General features: G+C 31.9%; 1 protein-coding gene across 25 annotated transcripts in view; it reads left to right on the top strand.

Moving 5' to 3' along the window:
• The window catches only part of Gphn (gephyrin), a 531,921-nt gene that overhangs the window by 358,942 nt on the left and 152,641 nt on the right, over positions 1-20,338 (top strand). For 5 of the 25 annotated variants that reach the window (XM_063241470.1, XM_063241471.1, XM_063241467.1 and 2 more), the window contains one exon: positions 6,317-6,358. The exons of the other annotated variants lie outside the window; for them this stretch is intronic. In XM_063241470.1, coding sequence (XP_063097540.1) covers positions 6,317-6,358 — 42 coding nt within the window. The remainder of the gene's footprint in view (positions 1-6,316; positions 6,359-20,338) is intronic. 25 annotated transcript variants of the gene reach the window in all.

Raw genomic sequence — 20,338 nt, 5'->3', positions numbered from 1 at the left:
CTACCAAAGTATATTTAAAATATACCTTGTATACTAGGAATTGCTGAAACCCATCATGGAAGTACACACTTGCATTCTCAGCTACATGGGAGGCTGAGGCAAAACAGCTTGAGCCTGGAACTCGTTCCTAGCATAGACAACATGGCAAACCCCAATCTCAAAAAATAAATAAAGATAAAAATGTTACTTAAAAGAAAAAGTTATCCTCAGAACTATAAGCTAAATTAAGTGGATTTTCTTTCTTAAATGAAGTAAATTGGCAGTCACCATTCCATTTCATGAAATTTGTTGCAGTTGCTCACAGAAGAGCAATGATACAGGTACCTTTCAGTTCATTGTAACACTACTGAATATTTCAGTAAGTGAAAGATTCAGAACCATGTTATGAAATAACTATTTTATGTAATAGTTGGAGAAAGTAACACATCATTCAGAATTGTGGGATAAGGGTTTAATTAAATCAGAGATGATTCAATAGGTAAGATATATACACAATATTATTTTTTGGAAAGGTAGTAGCCCTGCATTCTTTTGATAGATGAGCCTTGCAGTTGTCAGAATAAAATTCTGAATTTTATTTATTTCTCATATGACAGCATTATTCATCTTACACTGACTCTTCTTTAGCAAAAAGGAGGATGTGTTTTACTCTTGATCTTTAAGTTAGAAATGCATCATCTTTTTCTCTGCACTGTACAAAAGCAGGAGTACTCTGACCATAAGTGGGTTTTAAGTAACTTTAGTAAGTATGTAATTGTTTTAATAATATCTAGGCAGAATCTGCCTAATTTAATAACTGAAAACTTACTGGGAATTCTAAGATTGATGATAATTTTGAGAATAATGACCAAATAATAAAGCTATACCAAATAAATTAATTTTCCATCTTATCACATGTATGAATGTAATAAGGACAATATTAAAATTAATGCAAAAAATTAAAGACAAATCCAGGCACACTGATTCATGCTTGTAATCCCCACACTTGGAAGACTGAGGCAGGAGGATCATGAGCTTAAGACCAGCCTGAGCTACATAGTGAATGCAAGGCCGGCTTATAATATAATATGATATATTACATATATATATATATATATATATATATATATATATATATATTATGATGTAATATAATAAATAATTAAGACTGAAGACAAGTGCAGACAGTGTTAAGAATAAAAAAAAGAGTGGAAAAATGTAAGCTAATTGTTTAGATACTATAAATTAAGATAAATTTACGGAGAATTTAATTAATTAAAGAGCATTAGGGCCAAGGAGAGCCTAAATACTAAATTAATCAGAAAACATGGATAAATGAACTTGAAATAAAGACAGATTAAGAAAAAAAAGTAAAAAACTCATAGACCACATCCTTTAATTTTTATCTAAGTAGCATATGTAATATGATAATAATTTCTGTTCAGCTTTAGATACATAGACATAGGTTCTACCTAACTAGATATGTTAATTTTTAAAGGCTTTGGCAGTTTAAAAAAAGGAACATAGCTTATGAAAACAGATTACTAGCATATAAGTGAAACCAAGATGAAAAGATAATGAAAAATAGAATAATTATCAGTAAGTACTTGCCACAATAATACAAATCAAGGAATTGTATTTGAACTGAAAAATAGTGAAGGGACAAGGTTATCACCTAACTTAAGACCATCTTTTTTTTATAAATATTAAAGAAGTATCTGAATCAAATCAGAAAATTATAAGCCTTTTGGATAGTGATTTCAGGTATTTAACAGTTTTTCTGAATGTCAAAATAGATCTATTATGAAATAAAACTAATGAATTAGAAGACCAGACTTTAAGATTTCTTTAATATGAGCATTTTCGGTATTTTAGCTTTGATTCTGAATTACTTTTGTATATTGTTGATGAATAATTATCTCTGGGTGCTTTTGCACATTTATATTCACTTAGTGAGTTCTATATCTCATAGGTTGGCAAACCATCCTAGGAACAAATTCCACTTTTTTGCAGGACCACGTGCTAAGAATGATTTTTGCATTTTTAAATGGTAGAGGAAAAATAAACCAATAGACCACCTCATGGCATTTAAAACATTCAGACTTTTTAGTACCCAAAAATGGAGTTTTATTGAAATGTTGACATTTTCACTCATATGTCTAAAATCTATAGTTGCTTTTGGACTACGACAGAAGTTGAACAGTTGAAGAAATTGTATGGCCTGCAAGGCCTAAAACATTTAGTCTCTGATCTTTTATATGAAAATTTGTCTAGTTCTACTGTTACTGGTCAGTGCTTCAAGATAACATTAACATAGAAATATATATAATAGTCTGAAAGACCACTTTATAACTTCAGAAAATAAGAGCTCCTCTTTTTTCAGAAATGGTTTTAGACAATTCTGCATTAAGGTGTATGTTTGGAGGAGTTGTTTGCCTGAGATGTTCCAGTTTTATATTTTTATTCTTTCTTTTTACAATTTTTTTCTTACTCTCTTTATATACTACCCTCCTGCACCACACACTCTTACATAACGTAAAAAGTGAACCCACAGAATTACCATTAAGCCTTCAAATATAGAACTGTCATACAGAATATAGCCTATAAATTTCTATTTTCTAGTTAAGTATAAAGCTAAGCTCCATTATTCCTCTCCTCTACTTTTTTTGAAAATTATTTTAGAATGTTTCTGCTGTCTACCTGCATTTTCCTGTTATTGCTTCTTTGTTACATCTTAATAAAGATATTTCCCCTGAAGCCAATAATCAACTTCTGGTTTCTACTAAATCACTTGTTTGATTTCACCTAAAATCTTTGTCCTCTATGAGAAATTTTATACAACTAAGAAAGATAATCCTGATATGATTTATATATATATATTTAAATCATATCTTTAATACAGAACTGAAAATGCTGAAAGTTACCTGAATTCAATCAGCCAATTTTTAGCAATCCGAACAGCTGGAACACTGGTCCTTAGATAAGAAGCAATAAGTGGTCTTTAGATGAGAAAGCATCTGTTTGTTTATAACCTAATTTCTTTAGGCACATTTCACTGTCTCTCAGTTCTTGTATGTAAAATATTCTTTAAGCCCTCCAGATTTTCCCCTTTTTTGTATTTTCACACTTATATTAATATGCATTTATTTACTATTTCATTTATAATAATTATGTAATATCCTGAATATGTTGGTCGATAGTGCCTTGTTAATATGACCAGATTACAATAATCAAGTACATAATACTGGTCATTTAAGAAATATAAATTAAAACACTGAGATTGCATCTCACTCCAGAAAGAATGGCTATCATCAAGAAATCAACAAATAACAAATGCTGGTGGGGCTGTGGGGAAAAAAAGAACCCTTCTCCATTGTTGGTGGAAGTGTAAATTGGTACAACACTGTGGAAATCATTACGGAGATTCCTCAAGAAACTGAAACTAGAGGTTCCATTTGACTCAGCTGTTCCCCTTTAGTTATCTTCCCAGACAAGTTGAGCATCATACCACAGTGATATATGCATAACTATGTTTATAACAGCACAATTTAATATAGCTAAATCTTGAAAATGGCCCATATGTCCATCAATAGATAAATGAATAAAGAAAATGTGGTGTATATAATGTAATAGTCCTCTGCTGTAAAGAAGGATAAACTTGAGCCATTCTTAGATAAATAGATGCACCTGGAGACCATAATTATAAGTGAAATAAATCAAATACACAAGTTTAAGTATACCTTTGTTTCTCTTGTATGTGAAACCCAAAAGGTAAATAAGGAGCAAAATGAAGGATAGAAATTGAAAGGCAAGAACTTGTTCAAATAAGAAGGATAAAAAGATGGGGAGAGAAGGAAGGAAAAAAGTTGTGGTTTGGTTTGGTTTTACAAGAAGTTGAAGGAAAATTGTAGGCAAAGCTTTTGTAAATGGGAAGCGGAAGAAGGGTTGAAGGGAAGAAAGGAAAATGGGGAAGAAAAAGAATTCAGATATATTATGTCAGATACAGATTCCCTATGAGAGTTGTGATTATTATTTTGGCATGATCAATGTATACAGCAAGTATATTAATAAAAATTTTAAATAAAAAGCAATAAAAATAATATAGATGGTAATAAATCAATTTTAGGATTATCTCTGGGAAGCAAACTAAGTTTGCTAATTTTCACTTTATTAGTGTTCCTTTTATGTAGAAACAATTTGGTTTTGAAATTTAAATTCTACTTTAGGAAAAGAAAAATTTGTTGAAGATGATCAAGATGCATGTACCAGTTCCTCCAAATAAACATCATATTCTGTATTACAAACATGCACTAATAAAAACACTAAAAAATAAGAAAATTCTATCTTCTCCCCTATGCTTTAGACCAAAAAACTTCTTATCAAATGTTTGTAAAATAACTTACAGTGGAGCCAGAGATTTACCTCAACAGTATAAGCACCTGCCTGACAATCATGAGCTCATGAGTTCAATCCCTGGTACCAAACAAAGAAAAAGAATTATTATTAAAATAACTCAGAGTAGTTTAAGCCTCATTTGAAATGGAAATGTCACATCTGGGAGATTTTCAATGCTCATTGTGGACCTGCCCTTCTCAAAATTGACTTTAATATAAAAACAAGGTACTAATAAAAGCTCACCTTGGCAAGACAGTTTACCTAGTAATAGAAAAGAGAGAGCTGAAAAAATTCCCAAACTGTTTTTAACAGAACAAACAGGGCTAGCAAGATTTCCTTAGGGGGGCTAGGGATTTAACTCAGCAACGTAAGAGCCTGCCTGGCAAGTGCAAGGTCGTGAGTTGGATCCTCGGTACCAAAAAAAAATACTTTCTTAGAACTATCATCTTGCTAAAGAAAATCAGATGTGTATGGTTTAACTTAATTTCTTACTGAATAGAATTATATTTTGGAAAGCACCTTAGAGTAGTAAGTGGCATGATATTTTTATCACAAATATTTATGATAGTAAGCTTTAAAATGTATGCATATTAATCCATTTAGTTTTTTAGGAAAAGATGAAAAAATTTATTCAGTATACACTTATTGAGCACCTACTATATTCTATGCTATGTGCTAGAAATACAGTTAAGAAACAGATTTGATAACAAAGTTGTTTCTAATTCCTGAACCTTGTCATCTTCTTTAATTCTTTTTGTGTTCTAAAAATTCATTTCAGAATTTGTAACTGAAGAATGTGTACTTAACAATTTTAACTTAAATGGTTTTGAGAGAGGTAATAGAAGAAAGAGACCATTTAATTGAATGTGACAGTATAATAACCTAGAAAGTAAGAATAGGCTAGAAAATTACCAATTCAAAAGCTTAGTGGATGGCACACTATGGGGGCATGCTTCAGAAATCCCAACTATTTGAGAGACTGAAGCAGGAGGATCACTTGAGTCTGGGAATTCAAGGCCAGCCTGGACAACACAGCATAGCACATCAAAAGAAAGACAGAGGGAGAGGGAGGGAGGGAAGAGGGAAGAAGGAAGAGAGAGGAAAGGAAGGGAAGGGAAAAGAGAGAGAGAGAAGAAAAGAAATTTGTGAAGTAAAAAGGTTATATGTGGTTGGTTTTTGTTTTGTTTTTTTGTACCTGTAATCGAACCCAAGACCTTGTGCTTACAGGCAGGCACTGTGCCACTGAGCTATATATCCCAGGCCCCTAAACATGGCTTTAAGTATTAAATAACTTTAAAATCAGTGATAAAATAGATGTTCAAAAAACCAGTGGGGGAAAAAAAGAAACATTCTGATAAAAGAAGAGTCTGAAGAAGAATTTTAAGTTTTTACATTTTTGTGGTGTTGGTATGGACATCTATATGAAAAGAGAGAGCTGTAAGGGGTCTGAGGGCATTCAATATACTATTGTAAGTATAGTAAGAACAGGAAATCAGAAGACTGAATTGCGTTTGGTCCCTTTTTCAGAGACTAACATGAACATGCACAACAGAGTTATAAACAATTTCACCATTCATTTCTGAATCTTAAACCAATGAAGACTACTGATACCTGAAGGAAAACTGTCCAGTGTCCAGCTTTCTCCCTTGCGTGAACATCTTCTCAGGAAGATTATATCAGAATCTGCCTGATTAGAAGGTGTCATCTCCATTATAGAATATTTTGTATTTCTTTTTAGCAAGGTTCTTTTTTTAATCACAGGATTATCCTTCTAATAACTTGAGCCTTGAGAAATTTTTCTACTCAAGCATTCACTTTTAAGGCTGTTGTGTTTGTTATCTGGCAAAAGTGTTGGTGATGGAGCCATCCAAACCTTCTGAGACCCTTACTATTCTATAATTTCCTCTTTAACAGTGTTTTCTTTTCCCCACTGCAAAACCAGGCTCGGCTTCCCTCGTGCTCATCTACCTATAGTGTATCTGAGGTATATTTTGCACGTGTTTTCTTACATGGTCAGCAACATGCTCGCACTCACCATTCTTATTTTATTTTCCTTTTGCCTTAATTTATTTTGCCTTGCACTTTGCACTTGGCTGAAAGGGATGAGGGTAACAAAGGGAAAATGTCACTGTTCTATTGGGAAAATTCCATATGTTTATATTGAACTGTTTTCTAAATAACTGTTTGGTAGTCTCTGTATGATAGCCAACTCTCTTGTTACCACTACCTTATTCTATAAAGTTTCCTTTGAACTAGGTAATTTATTATTAAACTCACACTGGATAAAGACAAAGATTTTACTTTGGAAACCATATTATCAGTCTGATAACTGAAGATTTATGTTAAGTCAGTGATGAGCCTGTCCCATTAAAAATATAATAGAGCTTCCATAGTTATTGTTTTAAAAAGTGAACAAAAAAGCTAAATGTAAGTGGTCTGCTCTCTAGGAGATTCATTCCCTTTTTTTAAAAACTAATTAGGCTAATTAGTTTCCCTGACACTTCTATTTTCACAAGGTTCATATAGGCCAAAAGAGTTTGTCTATCATAAGAATCGCTTTTTTTTTTTTCAGAAAGATACTTATAAAATGTGATCTATAGTCTTTGATTCTTAAGGGATTTATTTTGTTATTCCTATTGTGGTAAACTGCAATATAAATGGTTTTTCTTCTTTTCATAAAGCAGGATTATTAAAATATTGACAAACTTTGAGTATCTGATCTGTTAAGTCTACTTTCCAAAGCAAGACACTATTGAATAACTAAGAAAAGAGTACATATACCTCAAAATATGGTAATAATAGACTTCAGTCTCTGAATTTTGTTTAAAATCTCAGTCTTTTCTTTACAACATAACATTGCTATATACATACTTACTTTGTGTGGGTGCTACAGCTTCTATATTAAGGTCAACTTAATTTTTTTATCACAGAAATATGACCTCAAAATATCAAGCCAAAAAAAAAAACCCCAAAAACCATGTACTATCTAAAATACCACATACAGAGTCACAGACAGAACACTTTCTTTAGATTTCAATTTTTAAGAAAAAGCGTTGAAAGAAATCAGAACAGGGACTGAATTGCCTTTGGTCCCTTTCTCAGAGACTAACATTAACATACACAGCAGAGTTATAAACAACTTCACCATTCATTTCTGAATCTTAAATCAAAACCCATAGTCTTGGAGTTAAAGTTTATTGAGCCAAAAGAATTATAGGCACCTTCTTTAATTTTTATTTTGTATGTTGTACCGCTCACAGATTTTTTTCTCCTAATACTTGTATTATAAAGCATTACTTACTTCTTACTTTTTTTTAAGGTGAGAAACCTTTAATTCTATTCACAAAACAATGTATACTAATAACAGCTTTTTTAAAAATAGAAAAGAAAAGAAAAACATACAGTTTGAAATGGGTATATAAAAAGAGTTTAGGAAAAGTGCCATGAGAATAATACAAAATGTTAAAAACACCCAATTAAACAATGATCTTTATTTAACAAATTCTAAGGACCAAATTCCTTTATTTATTTTCATTATCATTTTTGTACTTTAAGTATCAGATTGTAATTGAGGTAAATAGGTGAATGGTTTAGCATAAACATATTTTCATCATGTTTTTTATTTAGTTTCACTGTGATTTTAGTAAGATGCACAAAAAGCTAAAGATTTTTTTTTTTAAAGATCCCTAAGCAATGTAAAATGCAATGAGTAAACGGTGATCTATGGAAGATTTATAGACCAACAGTACTTCTTAAAAAGAATATATATAATGGAACTTGTCCCTTTCCCTGCAATAAGGACATTTTTAAAGATGATATGATAAAGGTGAAGAGTTAATTTATTCTTGAAATATAGTGATGGAGATGCAAAACATTACAAGGCAAATGAACTACTTATGATACCAACGACTTTTTAAAAAGAAAGTTTATATCATTTCGTAATTATGTTTTCTATGGGTCTTTTCTTAATTCCCTGGAATTATGACTCCTAGTATAAAAATATATATAACACATTTCTTTCTGCCACTTCATCCAGGCATTTCTCCATTTCCCATGAGAATGTAAAAGAAGTCTACCATTGGCATCATCTCCAATCACAGCCTACAGCATCCATCAGGGTATTACTTTCTCTGTGACAGCATGTATTTAGGAGGGCTCAGACGGAATGTGAAACTGGGTTGGGGGTGCGGATTTTGTGTGCTGTGGTATTACCTCCATGGCACTCAACTCTTAGGTGAATTCTGGCTTCATCTGGATTTGGTTCTTCCATTATTACATGTGGGTTTTCTTTGTCATGAAGTCTGCTTCTCTCGCTCACTCTGTCTCTCTGTCTCTTTCTCTCTGTCTCTCTCTGTCTCTCTGTCTGTCTGTCCGTCTCTCTCTCTCTCTCTCTCTCTCTCTCTCTCTCTCTCTCTCTCTCTCTCTCTGTCTCTCTCTCATTTTCGGTAGGATTTCTCTGTTCCACTCAATGCCACATTTCTGTACTCTCCATATAAGTGGTCTTTCTAATTTATGTAGACCAATATAATTAAAATTTCAAGAAATAGTCTTGTGTTTTAATTTTGCATGTGGAAGCCTCTTGAAGGACTGCTGTAAAGTGCATGGCATCACTATGGAGACAGCCAGATCTTACATGGCTCAATATCTTGTTTTACATTTATATCTTACTCACATCCACTGTTGAAAAAATAAAAGTCTCCAATCCCTAATGTACTACATTGGCTTTACTAATTGTTCATCACTATATTCTGTGGCATTTCTAAGATGAAAATATAAGCTTTGCTCAAAAATGAGCCTCCCCATAAGTTATATGACAAGATAATTTGCAGGTACATCTGGTTAATATTGTAGGCTAGTCCATGTAATTTATGGCCCCTTTTAAATAATACACCAAATTTACTTTTAAAAAAGAAGATCTCATCTTCTAAATTTCTAACTGACCTTCAGCTTTTTTGTGACATCTTCATTTTTTTAAAGTCTTTTGAAAAGATTGTTTGAGAATTCCTTAATGGCCAAAGTACTGTCTGTAATCTAAACATACAGTGAATATTTACTTTTTAAAAACTCATTGGAGTAAAAGATACATTGTCATTAATCCTGAAAATATTCTCCCATATTTTGAACACACTTATTCCATAGTTCTTGCCATTTTTTAAAACAGTTCTGAAAGTCTTCTTTCTTTGGTATCTTTAGTTGCTCTGTAGTGACTGCCCCAATGTCCTCAATCAATTCAAAATGTTTTACCTTTTGTGGTCATTTTTTGTGCCAGATCTGGTGACAGAGTGAATGAGAACACACTGTACTGTTTGCAAGAGCGTCCACTTCCATTAAATGGCCCTCAGTAGAAGCATTCACCTTATTTTTTATCACATCTCATAAAGACACACATTGCAAGAATAATGCAATAAGTATACTTGAAGCAAGGAGAGTATTTTGTGGGGGTTAATAGCAATGTCTTTCATTATAATAAAATTTATTTGACTATCACCAGATATTTTTATCACACTCCATATCTCTTTGTAGAAATAGTGTTTGTTCTGATTTATATAAGAATCTGGAGTATATATTAGATACAAATCTGTTATGATTTGTAGGACAGCACTGAAGCAAACAAAAATAGAAAATTCAAGCTGAACCTTTTAAAACCTTATATTTAATGTCTTAGATTTCCCAGGACCATTGTTGATTTAGATATCTGGAAACTTTGAGGCTAAGTTATTTCCTGTTGGGTGGACAAGGACTAAAATAATTATATTTTCATTTAATGTTTTAAAACTTTCAGCTACCTAAGGAAAATAGTATTTAAAAGTTGCAAGATGCTAAACAGTTGTCCTTTCAATTATTAACACATTTACTAGAATACTAGTAAGCCCTAAATGAATAATAATTTGGAGCTTTTGCAAAAAAAAGGTTATAAGACAGAATTTTTAAGTACCACCTTTTTAAATAACAAAGAATTATAAACTAAACTGTTAAAGTGAAAGAAACTTGGTAGCCATAATATATTCTACTCTGTGAGGTAAACACTTAGAAAATCTTTAATGATTGATTTTCTGTTTACCTCAATATAGTTTCTATGATATTCTACTTTTTGCCTTCAGTCTTAATGTTTCTTTTCATATCATTTATATATAATGGTAGTAATAAATCTGTTACAAATATTGCCTTTTGAAAACACTACCAGGCTACTATTAAAATATCTTGATTCTTACCTTACTTTTGCATTTTTGAAAATGAACTGTAATATGAGTTGCTTTGGTCAAAGTAAGTGCATTAAGTACATACCTCTCTCTGACATCCAAATAAGTGATGATTTTTCTGTTTGACAAATGTACATGTTAAATTGATCAAATTAAAAAGTTCTTTAGGCTGGGAATTTAGCTCAGCAGCATAAACACCTGCCTGGTAAGTGTGAGATCATATCAACTCCAGGTACAAAAAAAAATCTTTGAAACGAATTGCAAATAGTTGGTTGATAAATGTTGAAATGAAATGATAAATATTTGTGTCTTTAGCATACATTTTTTAATTTCCATATAATATTTTTAAACATAATTGTAGTTGACACTAGTGAATTTTGTGTATACACTGCACCATATACTGTAAACATTTGAAATACAGAAAAGTCACCAGTGAAAATAATGCATAAAAAATTTATATTTTAATATGAAATATTAATTCACAGATAAATAGAAAGTTTTTGAGCTAGGAGTCTTAAAACTTATATATAATCTTTGTATATCTGAGGGACAGGTGATAGAGAGAATCTCCTCCTCTATAGAAAAAGGATGAATAAAGTTAGATACTAATGTAGAAGTCCAGTTTAACATAAATATAGATTATCTTATCATCATATGGTAAGTTTCAGTCCTTTGCTTAAAAGGAATTTAGAAATGAGTTACATTATAGATATGGCAAATTAGAGCTCACATAACTGCTGGTATATTATAATATACACTAAAATGGCAAAACTCACGTGGATTCATATTTAAATTTCCAGCTCCTATTTGAATGTCTTTTTATAATCTCATATACAGTAGGTTAAACTCTGTTTTCTGTGTCAAAACTCACATTCTTAATGTTTCTTGACATAGAAATTACTTGTTTTTCACCTTTGACTAATGTCATAATTTTATATTTCTTTCTTTAAATTATCTTTTTAAGTTTTTTAAATATATACAGAGAAGTTTGTAGCCAGATCTACTTTCAAATTTTAGCAGTGGCAAAAGAAGTAATAATAAACTAGGCATGTCAAGTAAGAAAAAGGCTCTCAAAAAATATTTGAGAAATGGTGAATGAGTGTGTGAACAAATACCTAAATATTTATAAAGTGTCTGTGATTGTTTCAGAGAGAATTGACAATTTATGTAAAATCTAATATAATGCCTGAAATATAGTAAGCATTAAATAAGCATAGGTTTATTTTTCTTCCCTCACATAGATGTTGAAACCCAAATCACTTCAAACTTAAGATTACTATAATAGCTTAAAAATTGTGTTCCCTTCGCATAGTTTCTCTTTCCTCTTATGTTTAGAACAGTCTTTCTGAGCATTCCTGTGTTACCCTCAGTTCTTTGTATCAAAGCAACTACAAAGTGAACCTGTTAATTACTGTATTAAGAATAAATGCCTCTGCTTCTCTTTCCAAGTCCTTCGTATTTTGGCCAAGCATTATTTTTCTAATACTGCTTTCTAGTGATCAACCCGTCCTGGCTTGCATAGCACTTTCCTGATTTTAGTGCTGAAAAGTCCCAACTCCCAGGAATCCCCCAGTCGTAGGCAAAAAATAGGACAAACAGCCACTTACTTCCTATCAAGACTTCAATCAGAATGAACCTTCTTGTCACCTATGTTCCTTTGCCTTGGCATTATTTGAATTATTTCTAAATATGGGCAGCAATATTCAATAGGGTGAGGGCCCAGATGGAACAAAAAACAGAAGTCCAACATGCTTTCTGCTCTCTGCTCCTTGGCTGCTGTCCTCTGCATGAGCAGCTTTCTTCTGCCATGCCCTTCCCATGATCCTCTGCTTCACCTCAGCCTACAAGCATTGCAGCCAACTGACCATGGACTGAAATCTCTGAACTCATGAACCAATATAAATCTTTCTTCTTTTAGGTTGTTTTTGTCAAGTGTTTTGTCACAGTCACATAAAACCAACACATCTGTTTTATAGAAGTACTTTCAGTGATATAATCAAGTTTCTCATTTGGATTTCTAGATTAATCTACAAACTTGTTCTCCTTCCCTCATTATTTATTCCATAAGTAGCCCATTCTTATTTACACTCTTTACTCCAGTGAAATTGTTAAAATGTTAATATAATTATAACATTCCCTGTTTAAATCTGTTAGTGGTTTTTCATGACCCTTGTGAATTGACCTCTACCAACTTTATCAACCCCTCCTCTTATCATAGGTTGTTAGCTTCGATTATATTTGCAATTTCCCAGTTGCCACAGGCCCCATCACTTGTGAGTTGCCCTGGCCCTTTTTTAACTATGTCACCTTGTCTACATCTAATTTAGTTATGATTGTCCCTTAAAATTCTGATCATAAACAAAGACTGAATTCCTCTAGAGTTTTAGAGGAAGTATAGGTCTTCCTCTAAACAACAGTTTGATTTTGCACTTGTAGCATTTAGAACTAAGACAACAAATTTTGTTTATTTTGAGCATGCCTCTACTACCACCATCACCACCAAAGGGAAATAGCCTCTACTCATAGGGGACAACTCCAGGAACCCTTTTCTGATCATACCTCCCCAACCTTACCCCAGTCATTTCTTACAATCACTATTTGTATCATAATGTTTACATTGTACATTTATTTGTCTTTGTTTATTGTGTTCTGAGCTGTTTGAAACCAGTTGCTCCACTTTATATTTTTAGATATAATTTATCACTTAAACCAGTTTGGGGGAAACAATCGGGGTTTAATAAATACACTTTGAGTTAATGATTGAATAAATTACAATTATGCCTTAATCACAATATCATAATGGTATATAATTCATTACTAGATTATAAAATTTGGTTCAGTAGAGACACTGACATAACTTCTTTTAGGTCTTAGTCCTTTTCTTCATCTAGCTCATAGTAAGCATAGTAAATATACGCTGACCGAATCGTAAGTTAGAACCCAGTCTGAAATATCCCACTATATACCAGTGTCAAATGTCACAAGATTTGCATGCATTTTCTAATTCCATAAAGCATATATTAACCTAGGTCAGTGTTTCAAAACCATTTTAATTCCTTACTGACTATTCTTATAGTATACTCTGATGTTTCATATAAAAATATACAAATACATAGGAAAGGTAATGTGCCCAATTTTTCCTATGTGGGGGCTCAAATACAATGAAATAGAATAAATCAAATACAATCCCTGTCTCTACAACTCTGATCCTTTATTAACACTGAATATAATGAGCGGGAGAAAGTCTCAAGCTCTAAAATTGACCTTCCTATCCTAATGCAAAGGTGTTGGCAAGCGATTTGAAAGAAAAAAAAGATCAACATATTAACTTCAACCTTATTTTTTTTTCACTCTCTTACAAATAGTGAGAGAAATTGAAATCAAAGAGGTTTTTATCCTTCCTTGGGCTGATGACCATTATTCTTTTTTTATTTTTTTCATGTTCGCTTATGCACCAAAAACCAGAATTTGGTCTTCATTTCTCCTTTTTTTCGTGACAAACTCTATCTGGAAGATCACACACAGTTTTCTATAAATTGTGGAGGTTTAATGACTGCTAAGCAGCTCTTGATCATATCTTGTAATTGTACTCAAGAGATTTACAGACAGCTTTTGTGTACCATCAGTTCTAGTTTAATTTTTTAAAAGTTGGATAAGTATCATTTGTTTACTTACAAAAAATGTGCATTTGCACAGAATGAAATCTATTCTCTTGATTTCAGCAAACAGAATTAACAATTTTCTCTAGATACCCTTTTTCACGTTCAAAGCATTTCTTCTCAACCAGGATTCAGGAAGTATTTGTTTGATTGTATTCTTACCACATTTGTGTGAAGTTGGTACTGTTCTAGATTTATAAAAGAGGAATTTATTTCACTCCATGTGATAACTGTAAGTATATTAGTACTTAGTTCTCTCCTAGAATTGGTAAAGATGTAGTAACTGTATTTAAGTAGTTCACTATTTCTTGAAGCTATTTGTTATTTAAAAGCTTTTCTTCAATGAAAATTTGCCATATTGGGGCCTCTTTGGATACCTAAAGTCTGTATAGTCTATGCCTACCATGTGAATTTAGGTTTTAAGAATGGCAGACATGTTGAGAATTTTTAAAATGTCTGTCTGAAAAAATGTAATCAAGGGATTTAGCTCAGCAGCATAAGCGCCTGCCTTGCAAGCAGGCAGTCGTGAGTTCAATCTCTGGTACCGATAAAAAGGAAAAAGACCAAAAAAAAAAAAAATCTAATCAGTTTATCTCCATGTTCTAAAAACATTTTCATATTTTTGCAGTTACTAATATTTTATTAGTTTTCTCACAGTTCTGAAATAAACTTACTGCAAAATAAACATACCATCATATTAAAAAGTAAAATTTGTGGCTAAATTTTAATCCTAGCCTTGGAAACCTAACCCTGTTCCTTAAGCAAGTTAACTTGTCTTTACCTTCTATTCCTATAAAATGGGAAAGATACCACCTTTTGTGGTGCCATAAATAGTGAGCAGTTTAATATTGTTCAGTGCAGTGCCTAACATGCAGAGACTCAATAAATATTAACTATTATTACCAATATTTATATTAAAGGTCCATGATAGTTACATTTAGTTTAAATGAACTCTTTCATATTTATTATAGGCTGTGTGTTATGCAGTTAAATGTTTTGTATAGCAGGTAGACAAGACCTGATTGAAAGATCAAGTGTTATTAGCTTCATTATTAACCTGTCTTAATATCCACACTTATACCATTCATATCTTATTTCTTTTTTCTACTTATTAAAAAAGAATATAAAATATTATATTTTATATAAAATATTTATAAAACATTAAAGCTTTCATTCTGCCAGTTGACTGTCTTCTCCAATTAAATAAACAAGTATGAATGGATGCAGCTTTTTGCCTATTTGTAAGTTTTTCTTGGGGGAAATGCTTTTCAACATAATAGGATCCAACCTACTGTAGGATATTTTTTACCTGTCATGTTCTGAATGATGACAGGATCCATATCCTATTTATTCCTCTGATGGCTCTTTCTTTTTTATAACACTTAATTATAATGGGTAGTAAATTATAATGGGTAGTAAATGTGTTAGTTACTTTCTTTGTTGCTCACACAATATCCATGCCCACAACTTAAAGGAAAAAAGATTTACTTTGGCTCACAGTTTGTAGAAGTTTCAGTTTGTAGTTGACTGATGAAAGCAGAGTGGCATGTAGCAAAGGGAGAGATCAAGGGAGGAGGGCAGGATGTATACCCTTTGAAGCTGTGCCCCCAGAGACCCACATCTTCTGACCAAGTTCCATCTCCCAGTATTACTTAGATCTAAATTCATCAGTGGACTAATCCATTAGTCCCCCATGATCTCATCACATTCCAAAAGCCCACCTCTGAGCACATGAGGCTTATATCTAGATGTAAAACAAAACAGTAAAGGTAGAGGAAAACTGAAAATTTGGGCCAAGGATTTCCTCACAACATCACAAATCAATTTTTGTTGAATGAGTAAATTAGATATTTATATTGAGGTTGTATTAAAGCAGTTAGTCTTGTACAAACTGAGCTCATAGTCTCACAAAAAGTCAAAGAATAAAGTCACAAACCAAAACAAAGAGGTTAGGAGTTTTTACTGGAAATAAGGAAAAGGAAGGAAAGATTCCTAGTTTCTCTAGGAGGGGAATCCAAAAAATGGAATTTCCATGTGGTCCTTTAGTCCAGAACTTTATAGGTAAGCAAAGAATGGACATTGCTCAAATGTTAAGTGGCCACCTAACGCAGGAGGCTCTGTGAATTTAAAATGGTCAATCAGAACTGACAGTAGGCAAATTAACAGGAGAAAAGGCATTTAAATTAATTAATGTGCACATATGTGCAAGAGCAAAACAAAATACAGAAACTCAGAAAAGGGCTGTATAATTTAAACTTAAATATTCCCTTCATAAGGGAGAGGAAGATGGAAGCAGGGCCTGTTGAGTGATAATTAATGACTTTTAGGAAAAATGAATGCCGATCTATTCCCAAGAACAGACAATAACAAATACCTTCGGGAGAAGGTAGCAACAAGATTGGGGAGGTGATGGGTGAAATTGCACAACAAATAAAGGTTATCTGATTATGCAGATAGGCTCTCAGGTGTTGATCTTCACATGCTGTATTTTGTAAACTGATGCATAACTTTTAGTTTTCTATGAGTAAATTTTCCCTACTTAAGATTTTAGGGAGGGAGTTCAAGATAATTAATTATAACTTTTAAAGTCTTTAATGCATTTTGATATCCTGAGCAGAGATAAAAATTGTTAGGATTGTACCAGTTTTAAATTGATTTATGCTTTCAGTTGTGCTAATAGCACCAGTGGATAATGATAATTTAGATACTTACAAAGCATCTACACTACAAATAATGTGATATAAAGCATATATAGAGAATGTTGCAAAAATTAAACACAGGACCTGACTTCAGAACTTCACAAATTATAGTATTGTCATTTTTTTGAATCATACATACTCTATTTTTTCAGGCTCTTGTTCTCAAATATATCTAAAGGAAATGCCTTTGGCTATGAAAATCAAAAACAATCTGTAGAAAAATCTTGAATGTTTCATTCACAAAATCATCATATGGAAGTTATTTAAAAATTCATCAAAATATTGTTAAGTTCCCAAAAATAATTTAGGGGTTTTATTACATAATTTTAACAGTGCCATAATAAGCTGAGCAGAAATTGGTGAAATCAACACACAAATACAAATAATGAATTCAAGAAGTGGTTCTTCAAAAGAATATACAAAATACACACATCCTAAGCTAATCTTGCAATAAATAAATAAATAAATAAAAGACCATTAGAAATGAAAAATGCAAAACTCACAGTGGACACTACTGAAATGTAGAAGATCATTAACTATTTTGAAAACCTGTAGTCAAATAAACTGGAAAATCCAGAACAAATTAATAGATTCCTAGATACATATAAATTACCAAAACTAAAGCAAGAAGATAAAAAAAACCTGACTAATCCAGTAATTGAGAATGAAGTTGAGACAATTAAAAAAAAACACTACCAAGAGAGCCCGGGACCCAGTGGATTCACCAGAGAATTCTGGAACTTAGGGAAGACCTAATGTCTGTACTCCTCTTTAATGAAGTTGGAAGGGAAGGTATACTGCCAAATTCATTTCTGGAAACTAGCTTTACCTTAATTCCAAAAACAGACACGTACTCAACTAAAAAAACAAATTATAGGCTAATTTCTTTAATTAACATAGATCTAAAAATTCTCAACAATATACCCACAAGCAGAATGTAGCAAATATTAAAAACATTATCCATCATGATCAAGTTGGCTCCATTTAAGGGATTCAAGGATGGTTCAGTGTATACAGATCAAATGTAAATGTATCACAGAAGCAAGGACAAAATCACATATTATCTCAATAGATACAGAAAAAGTTTTGACATCCATTCGTAATAAAAAATAAAACAAGTATAGAAAGATCTTCTCTGAATCTGATAAAAGCCCTCTATGACAAACCTACTGTCAATATCATACTTAAATGGGAAAAAACTTGCACTTTTTTCTCTGAAATCAAGAGCAAAACAAGGATGTCCACTCTCACCACTCCTGTTCAGCATAATACTCAGCACCTTCCAGAATAAAAGGCATTCATGTAGGAAAGGAAGGAACCAACTCTATTCATAGATGATATGATCCTTTATATGGAAGACTCAAAATAGCTTCACCAAAAGATTCCCAGAAATAAATACAGGAAGACAACAGGATACAAAAACAACAATACAAAAATCAATAGAATTCCTGCACAACAACAATGAACCCAAGAAAAAAATCAGAAAAATAGTACCGTTCAAAATAGCCTCAAAAAAGTAAATATTTAGGCATTAATCTAATCAAGGAAATGAAGGACTTTTATAATGAAAATTATAGTACACTAAAGAAAGTCAATGAGGACATCCAAAAATGGAAAAATGTCCTGTTCCTAGACAAACAGAACAAATATTGTCAAAAATGATCTATAGACTTAATGGATTCACAAACAAAATACAAAGAGCATTCTTCACAAGACTAGAAAACAATCCTAAAATTGGAATCGCTAAAAGAAAAAGCAGTCTAGTAAACATTGTAGGTTAGAATTACTCATATATACCCAGGAAATATATTTTGTCAAAATGAATTTAGTCTTTTTAAAGTTCACTCAGTTGAACTTAAAGACATACTTTGAAGTGAAGTAAATCAAACTTAAAGGTGTAAATACTGTATTGTCTCCCTAGTGTAAACTGAGAGTGTAAATAAGATTAAAAATCTTCAATAAATATTGCAATAGAGTAAGAAGGGGAAAAATAACAAAGAAAAGGAGGAAAGAAGGAAAGGAAAAGAAAAAAAGATAAATTTGTATATATACACAAGATAGCTAAGATGATTATACTACTAATTCTATAAGTTCTTGGAGCAAGATAGTTATTCATAGGATTAGATCAATTTTGCATGTCTATCTGGTAATCTGAATAATTCTTGAAAATAACTGCAAAATAACAACTGTTGTAATGTTCCTACCACCTAGTTTTGAAAGCCTATATTGTTAATGTTTGGGGCTCTTTGTTATTGTTATTTATTTGTCTCTTGTTTCTTGTTTTTCTTGTGTTTTGTTTGTTTTGTTTTTTGTTTCTCCGTATAATACAGAATGGATAGATAGATGTACAAGGACAGGCTTATACATGCCTAGAACTTCTAACGAGTTTATTATGTGTGATGGTATGAACAGCTACTTTGAAGAAAATGAGACATTGTGGTAACCATTACTAATTTCCTGTTATCTCGTTTTGGAATCCAATAATGCTTTCATTCTTTGTTTTTATCGGTTTTAGTCTGTTTTCTATTATTTGATTACAGTATGCGTGAAGGTATGGACAGTTATTTTGAAGAGAACAAGAGAGATTATGGTAGCCATTGTTGATTTTCCCCTTGTGTGGTTTTGAAGGCCCATAATGCTTTCATTCTTCGGTTTACACTGGTTTTATACTATTTTGTTTTGTTTGAACTTACTGTGTGTGAAGGTATGGGCAACCATTTCGAAGAAAACGAGATTATGGTAGCCACTGTGGATTTCCTGTTGTCTTGTTTTGAAGTCCTGTGTTGCTTGCTTTGTTCTGTTCTGATCTGCTTTGTCTGTTTTGTTTTCTTCTCTCTAAAATAAAAAATAAAAAAAGACATTGAGTCTTAATACTGAGTCCTGTGAATTTTTAACCATTTATATTACCTAATAAATGCTTATTAACCTTTATAGTTGGAACTATTGTTTTCTAAAGTAGATTAATATATAACATAGTCTTTTTAATAACATAGTTTTAGTAGTCCTAAGTGTACCATCCAAGGTTTAATAATAACCTGTTAATATTCTACTAACAATATACTTTTAATAATATCCTATTAATAATATTAATATCCTACTAATAATATCTTTTGGCAGTATCTTAAGATTTTCACTTTTGTTCCCATTGTACATAAGAACTAGAAATTATACAGAAATTGAGAGGTTTTTTTCAACAAGGTGCTCCCATCATCAAAAATAGAACAAACTAGAAAGAAAAATGGAGAATGTATGGTGGTGTCCTTTTCATTAACTTCATTAAAGTTTTGATTTGTATGGTTACACATACACGATGTCAGAATATTTTATTTAAAAAGCCTTTTTTGTATACTGTGTTGCTTCTCTTTAATGCAAAAATTTTAGGAACCCAGATTTATGTTTAGCTTTT

This window comes from Cavia porcellus, unplaced genomic scaffold (assembly GCF_034190915.1).
Source record: "Cavia porcellus strain 051 isolate PalLab524CR breed Dunkin Hartley unplaced genomic scaffold, mCavPor4.1 scaffold_31, whole genome shotgun sequence".
In the NCBI taxonomy this organism is placed as follows: Eukaryota; Metazoa; Chordata; class Mammalia; order Rodentia; family Caviidae; genus Cavia; species Cavia porcellus.
The sequence above is the reverse complement of the archived record's forward strand: the minus strand, read 5'-3'. Positions and strand labels throughout refer to the sequence as shown.